The following is a 17,047-nucleotide window of genomic DNA, read 5'->3' on the forward strand; positions in this document are numbered from 1 at the left end:
CCATCTCACCAGGTCAGGGGGCAGACCCTGCGCCCACCACCCAGGCTTCCAAACCCGTGACCTCCCACCACTCACCACCCTTCTCATCCCGTGACCATCTATAAATACCCTCTCCCACCCCTCCCATTCCAGAATACTTCCTCATCCCATCCCACAGTACTCCCCATCCCATCCCAAACTTACAACCTCCCCTCCCTCCCCTGCAACGCACCGCTCATCATCACCTCCTCCCTCCTCCCCCTCCCTCCCATAACCATCTCCCGTCCCCCCCTCGTACACCACCACTCCACACAAACACCCCCCCTCTCAACATCCATCTCCCCCCCCTCCAGCGCCTCCCAAAACCGTTCCTGACACACCCTCCTCATCCCCCCCTCCTCTGCCACCTGTCTCACTGCACCAGCAGCAAGGGGTAACCACTCCCTCAGCGCATGAGGGGCGAGGGAACTCAACGCATCTAGTAGCGCGAGCGTGAGGGCTGCTTGCTCCGTCAACGGCACCTCCGGGGCTGCCATACCATCTGGCCCTGCCTCTGCGGGGGGGGCTTGCGGTAATAACGCTGTCGAGGCGTGTAGAGCGCGGAAACGGAGGAGTTCGAGTAGCGTATCTGGTAAATCCGGATGCGACGCCGCCAGCGGGTTCGGGGGCGTAGTAACCTCCAGCAGACTCTTAAACGCGAGTCTGAATTGTCTAGCGGACAGATTCGAGGGGAATGAAGCGAGGAGCGCGGTTGCGTAGGGGGGGATTGCTGACGCGGCGAGTAGGGCGTTGGAGGGTGCGGTGAGGACGGAGAGGGTGAGGGAGTGTGCTGCTTCGAAGAGGGGGAGGAGGGGGGGAGAGGGGGTGCTGGCGAGGTAGGGTGTGCATGCTTGTAGCAGCGCGGCGTTGGAGGCGGGGGAGAGGATGAGGGGGAAGTGCTCGGCGGTGTTGAGGTAGTAGAGGTCTAGATTCCTATCCAGTGGGTGCGCGGGGATAGCCCCAGGATGTGAGGGCCGGATGGATTCGAGGAAGATTGTGGCGTGGCGCGGGTAGCGCGCTAGGATGTCGATGGAAGTTAAAGAGACGAAGGTGTATGCGGTGAAAGAGGCGGTGCCGAGACGCGAACTGATGAAGTAGAGGGAGCGGAGGGTGTGGAGGGAGGAGGAGGAGAGGGAGGCGGCGTGGGCGTCGGTTGCGAGGAGGGGGTCGATGAGGATGCGGCCGAGGACGGAGCGGAGGATCACGACTGTGGCGAACATGGCGGATTTGAGGAGCTGGAAGAGGGCTGGGAAGGTTGTTTGGGAGGTTGCGGGGGTGAGGTGGGTGGAGAGGTCGCTGGGGTCGATGGTGGAGAGTTTGTTGTGGCGCCATTGGAGGAGGAGTTCTTGGGAGAACTTTTGGAGTTGCTCGACTAGGTGGAGGATGCTGGGTTTGGGGGCTTGGAGGTGCTCGACTGTGTATGCGACGAGTCGAGAGAAGGGGCCCATGGATGAGACGAGGGGTCTGGAGGAGACGTCCTTTAGATATAGGAATCCGCGCGAGGACGGCGACCAGTCCAGTTTATTGTCTGGCGTAACCTGCACATCGGCATCGATAGCACCCACAAACTGCCCCATCTCATACCCCGACGGTCCCACCATCGCTCCCACAGCAATGGGTAAGAGAAGGTCAAACCTAATCTCCCTCTTCGCCTGCTCAGACAGCAAATCAAACGTATGATTCAGCGCCAACAGCGTCGCTTCCCCCCCAACAAAGAACCCCTCCTTCGGATCCTCCATCGCCAGATTCGCAGCCATTATCAACGCCCCCTCCAGCGACATCCTCAATCCCCTCGACAACCCTCGCCTCCCCTGGCCCCCCATCCCCAGTAACACTCCAGCAATCGCAAGAACATGTCTCCACCGCGGCGACTTATCATCCGCCCCCTTCACCACCGCCGTCGCCCACTCATCTGGCCCCAGCCCGCCGCCGCGCCTCGGATAGCCAAGTAGATTCGAGTCATTGGACTGCGCTTGCTTCAGCACTGTGATCGCGGCGGTGTTATAGATGCTTATAATGCGCAGACACGTCTGCAGGTCCAGCGCATGCGTCGCCCATATCGCTGGCGCGGCGAGCAGTTGCGAGGTCAGGAGCGTGATATTAAGCGGGTTCGTGAGTGTCGTGAGGAGGGAGGTTGTGGAGCCGAGAATCTTGCTGGTGAGTGCTGGGTCGGGGAGTTTTTGGTACGCTCCGAGGACGGTGGTGAGCATGCGATCTGAAGACATCGTGGCGCATCGATTGTTGTTGTGTTTGGTGAAGACCGGTTGCGATGGATGGGGGAGTTGAGGTGGACGGTTGACGGATCTAATCAGCCGAGGCTCAGCAGCCTTCCCTGTCAACCCATGCAGGTGTGCCCGGCCCTAGAACATGACGCGCCGATCAGAGCTTGGGCTTCTGACAGCTCCTCGAAATAAATCGCAACAATTAAATTCAACGACTTTTTACCACAACGCGAAGGTGCAGATTACGCTGCTTTCTCAACTGGGACACGTAATGTAGGGGACGATGTCGGGAATAAAGTTAGCAAGCCATATCCATCCATCCAAAGCTTGGGATAACCGCTAACAATTCACTCTCCCAGAACTCGCATCTCAGACCCTGCGCCCCTCGACTATGAAACTCCTCCCTTTCCATCGCTCTACTGGCCGTTGGATGCGAGGCCCGGAGTCGCCAGCTATCTCTACTACGTCAAAGACATCTGGCGCTTCACCCTCCTCTGGACGCTCATCTTCTACGCCGCGTTCCACATCGCAACCGCTGCACTCGCGGTGTGTATGCAAGTAGGGAAGGGCAGGAATGCCTTTAGATGGGTCTGGAGTATACCGATCGCATATGCTGCGATTGCGGGGATTGAGGCGGTGCTTGCTGGGAGCATTGTTGGTTTGATGTATGTCTCCCCCGGCTCTGTCTGGTATTTGCTCTGGCTAACAAAGAACCAGATTGGGCGCGGTTTACGATGCTGGTTACTTCCGCATGTCGACGTGGATACCCCTCGTATGGTCTCTGATCAATGTCTTGGTCTTGATTCTATCGGCCTTCTCTTTTCAAGGCGCCCTATGATCTATCTATACTCCTCAAACTCGACTACATCTCAGCTACTCGCCGCTTCCGCCTCCTCGGTGTTTGCCAACCTTGGATCCGGAGCCTTGACTTCGATCTTCTTAAGAACCCTCGCCGGATTCCCCGCAACGACAACGAAGTCAGGAACATCTTTAGTGACCACGCTCCCAGCGCCGATGGTGACCCCCCTACCAATAGTGATACCGCCAAGCACCGTCACATTACCTCCGAACCAGCAGTCTTCCCCAACAGTAATCGGCGCCCCCAACTCCGGGCCTTGCGTTCCATTCCGCAGAAACGGATCTAACGGATGGGACGCAGCGAAGAAGGAGCAGTTTGGTCCAATGAGAGTGCGTGCTCCGATGGTGATAGTGCACGTGTCCAGGAAGGTGCAGTTGAAGTTAATGTAGACGCCCTTTCCAATCCTGGGCAAATATATGTGTTAGTGGGTGGCTCTGAAGGGGAGGAAAGGGGAGACAACGCACTTCGTATTGGTGCCATAGTCGACTTTGATGGGACCGTCTACCCATGCATCGTCGTTGAAGAGCTTATCATCCTCCTCTTGCGTGGGTGCTTTGGCGGGGAGGGGGGTTTTGTCGCCAAGGATACTAGAATATGTTGTTAATACAGACACGTCACCACCCCATGCGAACTGAACTTTTTGATCTGGAATAATATGAATAAAACGAAAACCTACTCTCTCCACAGCTCTACCAAGCGGCGTCGGTCAACCTCCCCAGCACTGTTGAAGCGGTCGCAGGCGTGGTGGCAGCGCATCCGTGATGCCGTGAGACGAGGGGTAAATGCGTAGTAGAGGTCCCCGCGTAACATGTTGGCCAGATTCTCATCTTCATTAATATTCTCCATTGTCGCTGAAGAGTAAAAAAAGACGGCCGGTAGAGAGGGACGATGCTGGTTCTGGAATGTAAAGAGATCTATCAGAGGTATAAGTAATATTGGAAGTATTCACAATCTACAATTTATGATTTATGATATAATGGTAGGAGGTGGTTCGATGGGATAGTTATAGTCATTGAGGAGTTACACGCGGAGGTACTTACTCGGATTGGTTCCGAGGTGTACGAGCCACGATTGTTCGACAACTTCAGCCGTACTCGCGTGGTATCTCGTACCTTAATATTGTCTCATCCTTGGCTCAGCCTTGCCATTGTCCTACAACCCCTCGATCCCAAACCTCAACAACACCCAGCTCGCTCGGACGAGTTGAGCTGCTCCTCACCACTATATAACACAGCTCGTCCAACGGGACAAAGAAGCATGTCCACCTGAAATCCCCCAAGACTGCCCCAATTCAATCCTCTCACCACCCACAACCTCACCACTCCTCACCCCACAGCCTCGCAACAAAAAATATCCACCACCACGCCACAAACACCCTCAAAAATGGCAACCAGAGTCAACGGCGCCATCAACGGCTCCTCCGCCGTCCCCAACGGCGCTCCCCAGCGCGAACCCACAATCCCCATCCTCCCCTCCTCCCCCGCCACCAACCCACTCGCCCAAATCTCCCACGGCGGCCTAGGCCACCCCCCCTCCTTCCCCTCCCTCACCCCCACCCCCCCAGCCCTAAACGCATACGAGAAGCAATACTACCCCTCCCAGCCCATCTCCCTCTCCGGCATCGCCTCGCGCGCCTTCCTGCTAGGCGCACTCCTCTCCTTCTCCGCCGCCCTCTCCGCCGTCCTCGCCCTGCAGGGGTCGCCGTTCTGGCGTCCCCCGTTTTTTGCAGCGACGTTGGCGGTGTTTCATTTCCTGGAGTTTTGGACGACGGCGAGGTATAATACGAAGGCGGCGCAGGTGAGCAGTTTTTTGCTGAATCAGAATGGGAGTGCGTATACGATTGCGCATGCGGCGGCGATGGCGGAGTCGACGATCTCGTGTTTGTTGATTACTTTCCCGCCGTCGACTTTCCTCCCGGATTTTATAACAGCTTGGGCACTTCCTGCGCTTCCGGAATGGGTAGGCACGTTCACCTTAGCAGCTGGGCTCATCCTCGTTCCTGTCGGCCAGCTTGTGCGCAGCCTTGCTATGGTGCAGGCGGGTGGGAATTTCAACCACATCGTGCAGGCGCGCAAGGCCTCCTCTCATCAACTTGTCACATCGGGGATATACAGTGTTTCTCGGCACCCGAGCTACTTCGGCTTCTTCTGGTGGGGATTGGGCACGCAGCTTGTGCTGGGGAATGTTGTTTGTTTTGTGGGGTATGCGGTGGTGTTGTGGGTGTTTTTTAAGAGGAGAATTGCTGGTGAGTTGCTTTTATTCCCTTCTTTCTGCATTCCCCCTCCCCCGCTACAGTTATGGATAGTTGTGTGGTGAAGATGAGAGGCGGAGGGATGCTAATGCCGTATCAGGAGAGGAAGAATACCTAGTCCGCTTCTTCGGCCAGGAGTATCTTGACTACCGCACCCGCACCGCCGTCTGGATCCCCTTCATACGATGACAAATTAGCCCATCAGCAGCAGCAGCAGTCGCCACCACGGCTTGTCAGACAGAGGGCATTCCGGGACTTGGGATTCTGATGCAGAAGTGGGAGGGTGCGTAGTTTCCGGTTTTAAAGGGGGGAAAGGGGAGGGTGCCCATATGGCGTTTTGGGTATGGGGATCTTATTTCTGGAGGAGTGGAGGGATAGGGGAAGGGGACGATGTCTCGATAGGAGAATGTAATACTCGCATGTAAGAGCCCATTAATATAAATAATTTTTCATTCACAGCCGCTCTCGTATGTATGATCAACGAATACTGGCCTAGTCTGCATACAGCTTTCATCACAATGATAGGGACATTACTGTGAACGTATATGCTTTTCTGTCCATTTTGATTCAGTTCATCATGCATAATTGCGCCCGCCTGGTATACAAAGCCAGCTCCCGCCTCCAATAACAACAAAAAAAAATGATAGCAGCAAAAAAGACCGTGTAGACTGTGTTTTCCTCCTCCTCTCCCACCAGCACCACCAGCACCACCACCACAACCACCACAACCACCACACATCACCCCCCTCCCCCTCCCCTTTGTGCAAACCCCACCCTATCACGCACCCCCTAGAAGCGGTGACTCCTCTTATTCTGCGTCCTCCACGCCGTATACCCCACATACGCCCCCCCCACCACCGCAAAGAAAGCAACCACCTTAAACAAGAACCACCCCCACCCGCCACCCCCACTCTTCTTCGCCGCACTCCCAAACTTCCCCTTATCCTTCTTCCCCAACTGCTCCTTCTGCGGCACCGACGACGATGCGCCGACTGTATACAGATTCTTCGTCGTCACGCTGACAATATCATGGTTATCGCTCAACTCCCCCGTCTCCGCGCTGAACCCCAGATACGCGACAGAAGGCAGCATCGGTGGCTCCGTCTTCTCGAAACAGAGGATCCATTCATCCTCCGCCTTGTACTGGAGATCCAACCTCAGGAACTTATCCTGGAAGTACTTCAATCGCGCCTTAGTGGGGACAGAGGCGCCGCGGATGCCCCGAGCAGAGCAGCCGGCGTATTCGTTCGCCTTGCCGTCGTGCGCTTTGTCGTAGGGCGTGGTGCCGTCGCCGATCATGGCCATGACGTAGGGGAAGACGGTGCCGGGACGGTTGTTCTTGTAGGTGTCGATGAAGATCCCCAGGCCTTCGAAGTTGTCGGTTGAGCCGAAGACGGGGCCGGGGGTGTTGCGTTGGCGGGTGAGCCACATGGCCATGCCGTCGCCGTGGAGGTTGCCGGCGCCGTCGATGGTGAATTCGAATTCGATCTGGGGTGGGGTGTTAGAGGGGGGGTGTGTGTGTGACGGGGTGGTGAGGGAGGGTAGGGGGGTAGGAGGGGGAAAGTGCGCATACCTCCCAGTTCGTGGCGGTTAATGGGACGCGCGACCAGATCCAGCCTTCCCTCGAGGGACGATCCGAGGTCAATCGCACATATCTACTTCCGTATCAGCATACTGCCACATCCACAAGCCACCAGAATTCCCATCATCCCATCCCCAGCGCAGAGAAGTAAGTAAGGCCACGTACTTATCAGTCCTAATAATCGTATCCCCCCCAAAATCCCACCACCGACTCTGCATATCGGTATCCAGGTACGGCTATCCTGCGTTAGCTTCCCTCCCGTAAAACCCATCCCTCCAATCCCTCATCTCTCCAAAAGACGTACCGCGGTCAGTGAATGCGTGCGCAGCTATCGTAAGGTGTCAGTTACAGCTGTCTGTCTCAAGCTAGTTTCTAGCTATCTAGATGGATGGCATGCCACGAACCGGAATCGACCGCACCTCCTCAACAGGCGGCGTCTTCTCGCCCATCACGCTGACAGCAAGCCATGCGGCCGCGAGCTTCGTCGAGAACCTCATGACGCTTGTCGCTGTCTCAGCAGCAGCCTAGCTTCCCTCGTGTCACAAAAGAAAGGACGATATAAAAAATGAAACAAGCTCTGAGCGCAACAGAGAATGTCAATCGGTCGCAGACCGACTCAATGAATTGTTACGGGCGTGGCGGGTGGAAAACTGATTTCTGATAGTCGGGTGCGAGCTCAACTGACAGCTATATGCGCTTTCTCTCCCACGCGATACCTGGCCTCTCTGGTCGTTTGGGTCTGGGGTCGGCGGTTGGCGTGGGTTGCGGGCGCACTGACCGCGGCTAGGGCGAAGTGGGTGGGCGCATCATTGGTTGTGGAAACAATTTTTGGCTCCGTGGGTGTACCTGTTTAGATATATCTACGACACTGCAAACACAAACACAAACTGTTACTTCTACAACGAAACGATTATCACGAGCTTTTTCGACCCTCAATTAAGGTTCTAATATTGTAATACGCACACACATATCTTTTCATCATGTCGATCGATAATGTCGGAGCCTCGTTCGGTATCTCGGGCAGCGACCCGAAGACGGCGTTGATGAACCAAGTTCGTCAAGAAGCCGCATTGAACAACGCCAGGCAGCTGATCGAGGTATGTCTATACCCCCCTCCTCCGTCCCTCATTCCCTCCTCCTCCTTCCCTTCCCCCAATCCCCTTCCCCCTTCTTCCAATCCCCCCAATCCCTCACCCCCCATACACCACAGCTAACCCCCAACCAGAAACTCAACGAACACTGCTTCGCCAAGTGCATCCCAAAGCCCGGCTCCTCCTTCAGCAGCGGCGAGCAGCAATGCTTCACACAGTGCATGGAGAAATACATGTCAGCCTGGAACACGGTTAGCCAGCAGTATATCGCGCGGGTCCAGCAGGAGGGCGCGAAGAATGCGGGTGGGGGGATGTTTTAGATGATGGGGGTTTTTGGGCCATTCGTCGGGGGATTGAAGAGAAGGGGGGGTGTATTATTACCAAAAGATTGATGGATGGGTGTATGATTGCGGGGGTGGGAAGGGGGTTGTGTGTACTTTTACAATATTATGAGGGAGGAGAAACGGATACACTAGAAGGGTGTGAATATCTCCAGATACAAGAAAGGGTGGGATCAATAGATTGATTGTAACGCCATGGTATCTAACGCCGCAGATGTGATGTACATAACAACACTACCATCGTTGTCTGTATCTCCTTTTGCCAGCCCACCGCCACCCACTATCCTCCCTTCAAAAACACTTTCCAACTAGCAACCTATATTAATACACCGCCCCCCCCCCCCAAACTAACTACCTAGCACGCGTATACTTCCCCTTCCTCTGCTCCATCTGCAAACTCTCCTGCTGACTTGGCAACGGCCCACGCTTCCTTATCCCCGCAGCACCCGCCTCCTCAGCACTCTGCGGCGCAAACCCAGGTATTGGCGGCGGCACGCCTCCAAGCCCAGGAGGAAGTCCCGGCATACCCGCCATCCCCGGTGGAGGCGGTGGGAATCCAGGTGGGAGCGTGAATCCCGGCGGTAACAAGCCAGGCGGCAAGATGCCCGGTGGAGGGGGAGGGAATTGCCCGCCCTGCCCTGGGGGAGGTGGAGGCGGGATACCAGCTTTCTTCATCATAGCTGTGAGTGTAGCTAGATCGGGGGGGTTATTCGGGTCCATTGGTGGAGGCGGTGGGAGGTTGCCGCTCAGTCCCGGTAGACCAGAGAGGTTAAATGGTAGTTGCGGGGGAGGCGCGACAGCGCCCATACCAGGGATCATTGATTGGGATCCAGGGAGTGGTAGGCCGGGGATACCTGGGAATCCAGGTATCTTAGCAGGCATTTTCTGGTCCTCCAGACCATCCATTTCATCTTCCATCTCCTGCTCCTCATCCTCCTGGCGCTTCTGCCTCCAGTTTCTGCGATCCCACGTCCCCTCCGCCTCCGCGGCCGCCTCGCCGATATGGTAACGGTCTTTAAAGACTGTCGAATCGCCTGGGCGCGCGCGCGTCCAGAAACGTGTGAGCCTATCGTTGGAGCCCGAGGCGAGGATGTGGCCGAGCGGGTGCCAGTCCAGGGACCAGATGGCGAAGTCGTGGGCGAAGGGGATTTTGTGGGCGGGGTGGATGGTTTGCGACGGCGCCGTGGCCGGGTCAGGACTATCACATACGGCGGTTGAGGGCATGGTGCCTGCGGGTGTGTGGGGTTCGTCGAGGAGGTAGTGGAAAAGGGACCCGTCGGAGCCGCCGGTGCTGAGGAGATTGGAGTGGATGGGATGCCAGGTTATGGTTGAGATGTCTTTTTCGTGGCCTTTGAGGAGGCAGATGTCGCGCATCATTCGTAAATCGAAGACGCGGGCTGTTTGGTCTCGTGCGGAGGTAGCGAGACATAATCCACGTACGCGTTCGAAGAGGGTCTTGGTGATGGTGTTTTTGTGGCCGTGGAGGGTGGTTAGGCAGCGGCTTGTTCGGGGATCCCATAGCTTTACTAAATGATCTTTGGACCCGGAAACGATCAGGCCCTTGGTTGGATGCCAGTCGACGCTCTTGGCGTCCCATCCGTGGCCAGTAATGGTCGACTCTTCAACTCCCCCTGCAAAATCAAAGATCTTAAGAGTTGAGTCGTCTGAAGCTGTGACAAACTTGGAATCGTTCGGGCTGAAGGCCATATCTCTGATGGGGTCGCCGTGGCCCTGAATAACCTTGACGTTGTTGAAGTTGGGCTGCCAGTATTTGATAATACCATCATGATCAGCCGAGATCAGCCAGTCGCCGTTATGTGAGTATGACAGCGCCCTGATGGCAACGTCGTGAGCCTGCTGGATGGTCTCGAAGTTGAACCCCGTGCCGTTCCATAACGTGAATTCACCGCTGCTGGATGCAGTCAACAACCTGCGGCCTTCTGGCGTCCAGCGCACAACGTTCACTGGATGCTTGATCTTGTTTAAGGAGGAATGTAGATGATGAGCGGGTATAGTATCAGCAGCCTTGTCTATCCTGGCAAGGGGAGGAAGCATCTGAGATTGTCAGTACGCGTCACGTGTCATCGACAATGACCTGTTGATGCAACGGGTACTCACATCGACGATGTAGCTGGGACTCGGCCTCTCCATCTCTCCTTGGAGGCGTGCCTTGTAGCGTGGCTGGCGGTTTTGCATCCAATGGACCATCGTCGCGCCGTAGTCTGTGACGGGACCTGGGTTGTATTGTCAGTTGTATGTTCATCGTAGTGCAAGACTGTGAAATAGAGAGTAGACAAGGATGTGAAGTAAAACTCGGTGCCTTCGAGGAAGATATGCGCATAGCCAAGAACAACGGATGGCAGCATGCAAGTGCGGCCGATGGATGAGAACTGAAAAGGAACGTATATTGAGTTGAGAATCATAGCAACTCACGTCGTCCACGTCCTCTCCCAAAGCCACCACCTTCATAGCCACCACCTCCTCCACCCTCATCTCCCCCTCCACCGCCTCCCCCTCTGCCTCCTCCTCCTCTACCACCACCACCACCTCCATAGTCACGCTCCCCACGCTGTTCGTACGCCATGGTGATCTAGGTCGTTCGTCGAGGTTATTACCGCATGGCTGGCCAGAACGGAGCTTCTCTCTTCTTCTCTGATTCACCGTCCTCGAGTGAAGCTAGCCTGTCTGAAGTAGTCGATTCCCTTTGATGCAAAATATATATATATATAGTTTAGATAGGTCACGAGATCTCAGTCGTAGGTTTTCTGGGGTTCCATTGGGGGAATTTCCGCTCTGGGATTGATTGCTATGTATGGCAGTCGATGGGGTCGCGACAAGGCCGGAACGGAACAATGTATTGACCGAGACGACAAGGTATAGCGGAAGTATCTCTGTCGGGAGTTACTAAATTTACAATTTTCACACATTGGAGAAGTAGTCTGAACCCACTGTCTCATGCAAATGCCAAGGTACCGCGGTACAAAAATACCTCCAACGTACATGGATATCACTCGGTGCTGCCATGGCATGCCATGTTCTCCAACTTGGCGTAGTATTGGCCCATTTAGCTCATTCGGCCTTCTCAAGACAATTGATAATTGATATTGAAACAATCTTACCATGTGCAGCATGGTTAGCTATTGCAATAGTATGGTTCTATATGGGTTTATATTATAAATACTGTATCTATCTAGCTACCTGCATACGCCATCTATCTCACTTATTTCGACTGTTTCGGTTTCTTGCATACACGTTTTCTATACATGATGCAGGAAACGGCAGGAACCCAAGCAGGGAATAGATAACGAAATACTTACGAGGGGCGAAAAAGCCCAGCCCTTGTCCATGTTTACATATCCCCACCTTCGTCTTCCCCCTCCTCCTCCACTTCTTCCCCAATTCGATATCCTTCCTATCTCTCCCGATCCTTGATCCTTCCCCCTCGAGTCTAGATTTTCTATTTTCTATTTTCTACATAATAAGTCTCACAAGCTTGTCGATGATCTCTTGCCCATCGTATATATACTCCATATACATGGCCCGTCAAACACAGTCCTGATATGAAAACCCCCCCCACGAGCCGACAATGGCCACAGCTGTGAATACCAGGACGACGACCGTCAACTCGACCCTCACCCAGCGATCAGCTCGTTCCAATGGCCGCGCTCAGAGTGCGCAGACCCCACTCAACTCGGCCAGTGTCCCAGCCATCGACGTGCCAGAGGTCAGTCGGCGTCTGCGCATAAAGAAGAAATACAGACATGTGGCAGCTGTCCACTCGCGCCCCCAGAACACCGTCCTCAGCCATGACGCAGCCGAGGTCCCCAGTTTCCTCGGATTCAGAAATCTGATGGTCATCGTGCTTGGTGAGTGATTCTGCTGCCAGAGAATCTAGAGAAGAAGACCTATCTAACAGCTTGTGTTCACCAGTCGTCGGAAACCTGCGCTTGATGATTGAAAACTTCAACAAGGTATGTTCTGCCACTCTCCAACAACCAAAATGATAATCGCGCTGACCACCACCCCCCCAGTACGGAGTTCTCATCTGCCTCCGATGCCACAACTACAAACGCCACGACGTCTTTATCGGCGCCACCCTCCTCCTCATAATCCCCTGCCACCTCTTCGCCGCCTACATCATCGAGCTCGCCGCCGCCAAGCACGCCAAACGCCAGCTCGCAGCCAGTAACCCCCGCTCCGGCGCCGAAACACCCACCCCCACCGAAGCCGAGCGCAAGAAGTTCAACACAGCCTGGGAGCTGATCGCCTGGCTGCACGGTCTCAACGCGACCCTCTGCCTCCTCATCACCTCCGTCGTCGTATACAACTACATCCACCACCCCCTCATCGGCACTCTCTCCGAAGTCCACGCCATCATCGTCTGGCTCAAGACCGCCTCCTACGCCTTCACCAACCGCGACCTGCGCCATGCGTACCTCCACCCCTCTAAGCGCATCGAAGATGCCCTGCCAGACATCTACCTGCAGTGCCCCTACCCGCAGAACATCTCCCTCTCCAATCTAACCTACTTCTGGTGGGCACCCACCCTCGTCTACCAACCCGTCTACCCCCGCTCCCCCCGCATCCGATGGTCCTTCGTCGCCAAGCGTCTCGCCGAAGTCTTCGGTCTCTCTGTCTTCATCTGGGTAGCAAGCGCGCAATACGCCGCGCCCCTCCTGCGGAACTCGCTCGACAAAATGGCTTCCCTGGAACTAATCTCCATCCTCGAGCGGCTCATGAAACTCTCCACCATCTCCCTCGTCGTCTGGCTCGCCGGCTTCTTCGCGCTCTTCCAATCCTTCCTCAATGCCCTCGCCGAAGTCACCCGCTTCGGTGACCGCGACTTCTACAGCGATTGGTGGAACTCCGATAGCGTCGGCGCGTACTGGCGCACGTGGAATAAACCCGTCTACCAATTCATGAAGCGCCACGTCTTCTCTCCCCTCATCGGACGCGGATGGTCCCCCTGGGCTGCCTCAGTCGCCGTCTTCGCGCTGTCAGCAGTGCTGCATGAACTCCTCGTGGGCGTGCCGACGCATAACATCATTGGTGTTGCGGCGCTGGGGATGCTGGCTCAACTGCCGCTTATTAAGCTCACGGCGCCGTTTGAGAGGGCTGGGGGGCATTATGGGAAGTTGGTGGGGAATACGGTGTTTTGGGTTAGTTTTGTGTTGATTGGGCAGCCGCTGGCGGCGTTGTTGTATTTTTTTGCGTGGGAGGCGAAGTATGGGAGTCATTTGAAGGGGAGGGTGTGAAGGGCTGGGGACTCGGATGTTGATGGGTGGAGGTATATAGATGTAGTGATAGGAGTTGAAAACTGGGTCTGGGTTCTTCTTTTAGGATATAGCGTTATTGGGCTGTTAATATGGGAGGCTGGTTTTGATTTGATAGCAATGCATGGAATTGCCCATCGTGAAGATGATTGCAGATATATCAAATGGCAAACATGTGGGTTTTTACAGATGAGTGGAGTGTGCACCGTATGGTATAAACCTCTATTTCCAAGACCAAAACTATCCATCAGTTCAGCCAATAGCCAATGTAAATGCAACTGCTATGCAAGAAAGTAACGCCTCATCATCCCAAAACACCCTATCCCCCTCCCCTCCCAAAACCAAGAACCAAGCACTCCCTCCATATCAAATCCGTTCCATTCATATCAAGTCCATACCCAAAATAACTCCATCCCCACCCGCTCACACAGCAGCAAAACTCAACAAACTCCCCGCCGTCAACCCCGCCACAAGATTAAACCCCATAAACGCCCCCGCCGCCTCCCTCTCCTCCTCTTCCACCGCCCCGGTAGCCCCCATCATAGCACTACTCGCCAACCACCCATTCGTGAGCCCGAAACCGAGCTGCACGATTAGGAGATAGAATAAATCGCTCTGCACCCACGCGCCGCGGCCGGAGACGTTGCTTAGTGCGTAGAGCGGGAGGAAGGCTGCGCGAGCGAGGGAGACTGCGAAGAGAGAGCGTGGTCGGTGGGGGAGGGAGGAAGTGAACAGCGTAGACAACCGACCCAGCAAATCCCCCGTATTCCAGATCAAGAAAGCGAGAGGGATGAAAATCGGTGCATGCAAGTACCTTGGCGTAGGAGCGGGATGCACGCTAATGATCTGCGCTGTGTAGACGGGGAAGAACATCGTGAGTGTGAAGCAGAGGAAGATGGAAGCGGAGTAGAAGGGCAGTTGCCGGTAGAGGGCTGGCATGGACATTACTTTCCTCGCCGGTGCCGCGGGGGTGGGCGAGGTAGGTGTTGGGGTGTGTCGGCGCGCGAGGGGGGTGAAGGCGAGGAGGGTGATGACGGCGACAAAGGTGGCGGTGAGGAAGTAGAGGAATGCTGATGTTGAGCTTGTTTGCGGTGGTGGGACCGCGGGAGGTGTGTTGTCGGTGGATGAGGGTTCTTCGGGGACGGCGAGGACGGAGACGATTTGTGCGATGCTGGGGAGTACGCCGGCGACTGCTTGGCCCGTCATGATGGCTTGCATGTAACTCGGATGCGCGAAGGTGGCTACGAACGCCAACGCCCCGTTTTGGAGCAGCCCTGTTGCTGTACTAGTCGCTAACACGGTGGCGAGGACGAAAGCGAAGTACACCCCTGGAGACACGGTGACGAAGAAGATAGTTGATAGAGCGAGGATTGTGAAGACGACTATGTCGATTATGAGAGCCAAAATGATGCGGCGCGGGTAGGAAGCTCCGGCTTGCAGGTTCGTGAGGAGGAACATGGATGCCAAGTTGGCGGTGGTGGCGACGGTTAGGATGGAGGATTGGTAGTTGACGAGGATCCAGGGACTGCCTTGAAAGCGGGTTGCGAAGTAGGTTGCGGCAGCTAGGAACATGTTCCTATACACAGATGTCAGTTGGTGATCGCGGACGCCCGGTAGGTCGGATGAAGCTTACCATGCCCACAGCATCGCGACTCCGAGAATCAGGAATACAGTGTATTCCACCCACGAGAACGGCTTCTCTTCAAGTGCCAGTGCCTCTTGTAGTGTAATATCATCGGCGCCACCCTCCTCATCCTCCCTCCCAACAAGCTGTTCATACTCATCCCCCCGCACCTTCTGACTCCGCAGAGTCGCCCGAAGGCGTTCAATGACAGCGTTCATAACGAACAAGGTAGACCGATTCGGCCTCTCGAAGCTTCACCAATGTATCATAGACTCCAAAAAACCACTGATCCAAAAGGTGGCGGTGGTAGATGTAGGGTTGATGGGTGGATTGTTGTGTTGCTGTTTGTCGGTGTTGGTGTCACAGGGTGAACCCCAATTCACCTGGCTGGATGGCTAAAGGCACGCCCTCGCCTATCCCTACCCTTATCTCCAGCCGCCCCACCGCGCGCCACCACGCCGGGCCATCCCGCATAAGCGCGTCAACCGCTATCCCCTGTTGATATCAAAATAGGCACGTGACCTGTAAATTACTAGTATCATAATGGGCTTCCGATTATTATATTTCTCCGGATCTTCAAAGCCTACTGCTATCTCTGAACTAGTCTAGGCCCTCCGGAGAAAGCAGCTCTGACCAAACCAGACTGAACTAAACGCAGACGGACGAACCTTTGTCCGTCCACGCAAAATCCAGTCAAAGGCATCAAATCTGTGCAGAAAACGTAGATGGACACTGATCTAGCCATTAATCCGGCTTAGATCAGCATAGACAGGACGGAGGTCGGATAAACGTCCGACCGGTTTTGCGCAAACCGTCACCAAAATCGACGGTTTGCGCGAAACCGCAGAATGTGGGGTAACAGCATTCTCCTTGGTCCTCTGTATTAGGAGACTCATCTAGCACAAATGAGACTGGGCAGAACCAGCCGGAACATTAACGGAACCCGGACAAACCTTCGTCCAATTTTGCGCACATATGTCCCCTAACCTCTCACTCTGCGCGAAACTACAGGATGTGGGGTAAATCTGCATTCTCTGCAGTCCCCTTTCTACATCAGGACTGCAGAGCATGCGTGACTTGGTCTCCCATATAAGACCAAGCCAAACCAGCTCCGACAAGACGGAGCGCGGATAAACCTCCGTCCGGTTTTGCGCAAACCAGTCGGTGCAACTGTGTGTTTGCGCGGAACCATAGAGTGTGGGGTAATACCGTGTGAGAACTTCCACCAGCACGTACTCTACCCATCCCTTGGATTAGGAGAGACTATATGAGACGGACCTAAACTAGACTAGACGGACAGAACGGAGCCTAGGCAGGCGTTTGTCTGATTTCGCGCTTACCTACTCGCAAACCCGTTACTCTGTGCGAAAACGTAGACCGTGGAGGTTACCCATGGGGGTAATTTCTCACATACTCTACGATCCTATGCATCAGGGGACACTTCCAACCCAACCCAAACCAGACGAACGCAAACGAGCTCCGAATAAACAGAACGCAGACGGATGAACCTTCGTCCGCTTTGCGCAAATCCGTCTCTGAGATTGCAGGTTTGCGCCAAAATGCAGCTATCCCATCCTACCCCTTACATCCCCCTCCCCCTCCTAACTCGTCCCTACCCGCCCCTCCTTACTGCCTCACGCACCACCCACCGCAGCTACTACCTCAGTCCCCTCCCTAGAAAAAAGCATGTATAAATTTAAATCCTAACCCCCACCCAGAGATATCAATTCCAAAAAAAAAAACGCACAACACACCTACATACATACCCCTCCAATCACAGGACCTG

General features: G+C 55.0%; 9 protein-coding genes across 9 annotated transcripts; 4 read left to right on the plus strand and 5 right to left on the minus strand.

The window, feature by feature from the left end:
* Positions 1 to 179: 179 nt before the first annotated feature.
* Positions 180 to 2,305, minus strand: VE01_08481 (uncharacterized protein; the record flags this gene model as incomplete). The annotated part of the gene is made up of 1 exon (XM_018277903.2): positions 180 to 2,305. Exon 1 carries the CDS (start codon positions 2,241 to 2,243, stop codon positions 180 to 182), a length of 2,064 nt encoding a protein of 687 aa, XP_018127563.1. The 5' UTR covers positions 2,244 to 2,305.
* A 218-nt stretch (positions 2,306 to 2,523) lies between these two features.
* Positions 2,524 to 3,078, plus strand: VE01_08482 (uncharacterized protein; the record flags this gene model as incomplete). Its single annotated transcript, XM_018277904.1, has 3 exons — positions 2,524 to 2,537; positions 2,600 to 2,905; positions 2,958 to 3,078. 3 exons carry the CDS (start codon positions 2,524 to 2,526, stop codon positions 3,076 to 3,078), a joined length of 441 nt encoding a protein of 146 aa, XP_018127549.1.
* Positions 3,020 to 4,098, minus strand: VE01_08483 (uncharacterized protein). Its single transcript, XM_018277905.2, has 3 exons — positions 3,776 to 4,098; positions 3,564 to 3,686; positions 3,020 to 3,503 (listed from the first exon to the last, which is right to left on the minus strand). The coding sequence occupies exons 1-3, from the start codon at positions 3,943 to 3,945 to the stop codon at positions 3,110 to 3,112; spliced, it is 687 nt and encodes a 228-aa protein (XP_018127564.1). The 5' UTR covers positions 3,946 to 4,098; the 3' UTR covers positions 3,020 to 3,109.
* On the plus strand, positions 3,958 to 5,719 carry VE01_08484 (uncharacterized protein). Its single transcript, XM_018277906.2, has 2 exons — positions 3,958 to 5,344; positions 5,451 to 5,719. Exons 1-2 carry the CDS (start codon positions 4,483 to 4,485, stop codon positions 5,537 to 5,539), a joined length of 951 nt encoding a protein of 316 aa, XP_018127566.1. The 5' UTR covers positions 3,958 to 4,482; the 3' UTR covers positions 5,540 to 5,719.
* Positions 5,720 to 6,139: 420 nt separating this feature from the next.
* Positions 6,140 to 7,721, minus strand: VE01_08485 (uncharacterized protein; the record flags this gene model as incomplete). The annotated part of the gene is made up of 5 exons (XM_018277907.2): positions 7,337 to 7,721; positions 7,237 to 7,260; positions 7,098 to 7,168; positions 6,924 to 7,005; positions 6,140 to 6,838 (listed from the first exon to the last, which is right to left on the minus strand). The coding sequence occupies exons 1-5, from the start codon at positions 7,427 to 7,429 to the stop codon at positions 6,140 to 6,142; spliced, it is 969 nt and encodes a 322-aa protein (XP_018127565.1). The 5' UTR covers positions 7,430 to 7,721.
* Positions 7,722 to 7,790: 69 nt separating this feature from the next.
* Positions 7,791 to 8,353, plus strand: TIM13 (protein translocase subunit). The gene is made up of 2 exons (XM_018277908.2): positions 7,791 to 8,029; positions 8,158 to 8,353. The coding sequence occupies exons 1-2, from the start codon at positions 7,913 to 7,915 to the stop codon at positions 8,341 to 8,343; spliced, it is 303 nt and encodes a 100-aa protein (XP_018127550.1). The 5' UTR covers positions 7,791 to 7,912; the 3' UTR covers positions 8,344 to 8,353.
* Positions 8,354 to 8,531: 178 nt separating this feature from the next.
* On the minus strand, positions 8,532 to 10,883 carry PFS2 (pre-mRNA cleavage and polyadenylation factor (CPF) complex subunit). The gene is made up of 3 exons (XM_059463968.1): positions 10,798 to 10,883; positions 10,483 to 10,598; positions 8,532 to 10,419 (listed from the first exon to the last, which is right to left on the minus strand). Exons 2-3 carry the CDS (start codon positions 10,570 to 10,572, stop codon positions 8,716 to 8,718), a joined length of 1,794 nt encoding a protein of 597 aa, XP_059319458.1. The 5' UTR covers positions 10,573 to 10,598; positions 10,798 to 10,883; the 3' UTR covers positions 8,532 to 8,715.
* An 882-nt stretch (positions 10,884 to 11,765) lies between these two features.
* Positions 11,766 to 13,817, plus strand: VE01_08488 (uncharacterized protein). Its single transcript, XM_018277910.2, has 3 exons — positions 11,766 to 12,230; positions 12,295 to 12,335; positions 12,396 to 13,817. The coding sequence occupies exons 1-3, from the start codon at positions 11,951 to 11,953 to the stop codon at positions 13,617 to 13,619; spliced, it is 1,545 nt and encodes a 514-aa protein (XP_018127551.1). The 5' UTR covers positions 11,766 to 11,950; the 3' UTR covers positions 13,620 to 13,817.
* On the minus strand, positions 13,741 to 15,629 carry VE01_08489 (uncharacterized protein). The gene is made up of 2 exons (XM_018277911.2): positions 15,271 to 15,629; positions 13,741 to 15,213 (listed from the first exon to the last, which is right to left on the minus strand). Exons 1-2 carry the CDS (start codon positions 15,477 to 15,479, stop codon positions 14,061 to 14,063), a joined length of 1,362 nt encoding a protein of 453 aa, XP_018127568.1. The 5' UTR covers positions 15,480 to 15,629; the 3' UTR covers positions 13,741 to 14,060.
* Between the last annotated feature and the right edge of the window lie 1,418 nt (positions 15,630 to 17,047).

The sequence above is a fragment of the Pseudogymnoascus verrucosus genome (assembly GCF_001662655.1).
Source record: "Pseudogymnoascus verrucosus strain UAMH 10579 unplaced genomic scaffold scaffold_44, whole genome shotgun sequence".
Classification (NCBI taxonomy): domain Eukaryota; kingdom Fungi; phylum Ascomycota; class Leotiomycetes; order Thelebolales; family Thelebolaceae; genus Pseudogymnoascus; species Pseudogymnoascus verrucosus.

Coding starts and splice junctions, on each gene's coding strand:
- VE01_08483 (XM_018277905.2), bottom strand. CDS start 3,945: ATGGAGAATATTAATGAAGATGAGAATCTGGCCAACATGTTACGCGGG. Junction 3,687..3,775: donor TTGGTAGAGCTGTGGAGAGA/GTAGGTTTTCGT, acceptor AACATATTCTAG/TATCCTTGGCGACAAAACCC. Junction 3,504..3,563: donor GACTATGGCACCAATACGAA/GTGCGTTGTCTC, acceptor ATATTTGCCCAG/GATTGGAAAGGGCGTCTACA.
- VE01_08488 (XM_018277910.2), top strand. CDS start 11,951: ATGGCCACAGCTGTGAATACCAGGACGACGACCGTCAACTCGACCCTC. Junction 12,231..12,294: donor TCTGATGGTCATCGTGCTTG/GTGAGTGATTCT, acceptor TGTGTTCACCAG/TCGTCGGAAACCTGCGCTTG. Junction 12,336..12,395: donor TGATTGAAAACTTCAACAAG/GTATGTTCTGCC, acceptor CCACCCCCCCAG/TACGGAGTTCTCATCTGCCT.
- TIM13 (XM_018277908.2), top strand. CDS start 7,913: ATGTCGATCGATAATGTCGGAGCCTCGTTCGGTATCTCGGGCAGCGAC. Junction 8,030..8,157: donor ACGCCAGGCAGCTGATCGAG/GTATGTCTATAC, acceptor ACCCCCAACCAG/AAACTCAACGAACACTGCTT.
- PFS2 (XM_059463968.1), bottom strand. CDS start 10,572: ATGGTCCATTGGATGCAAAACCGCCAGCCACGCTACAAGGCACGCCTC. Junction 10,420..10,482: donor GTCCCAGCTACATCGTCGAT/GTGAGTACCCGT, acceptor TGACAATCTCAG/ATGCTTCCTCCCCTTGCCAG.
- VE01_08484 (XM_018277906.2), top strand. CDS start 4,483: ATGGCAACCAGAGTCAACGGCGCCATCAACGGCTCCTCCGCCGTCCCC. Junction 5,345..5,450: donor TTTTAAGAGGAGAATTGCTG/GTGAGTTGCTTT, acceptor ATGCCGTATCAG/GAGAGGAAGAATACCTAGTC.
- VE01_08489 (XM_018277911.2), bottom strand. CDS start 15,479: ATGAACGCTGTCATTGAACGCCTTCGGGCGACTCTGCGGAGTCAGAAG. Junction 15,214..15,270: donor GTCGCGATGCTGTGGGCATG/GTAAGCTTCATC, acceptor ATCTGTGTATAG/GAACATGTTCCTAGCTGCCG.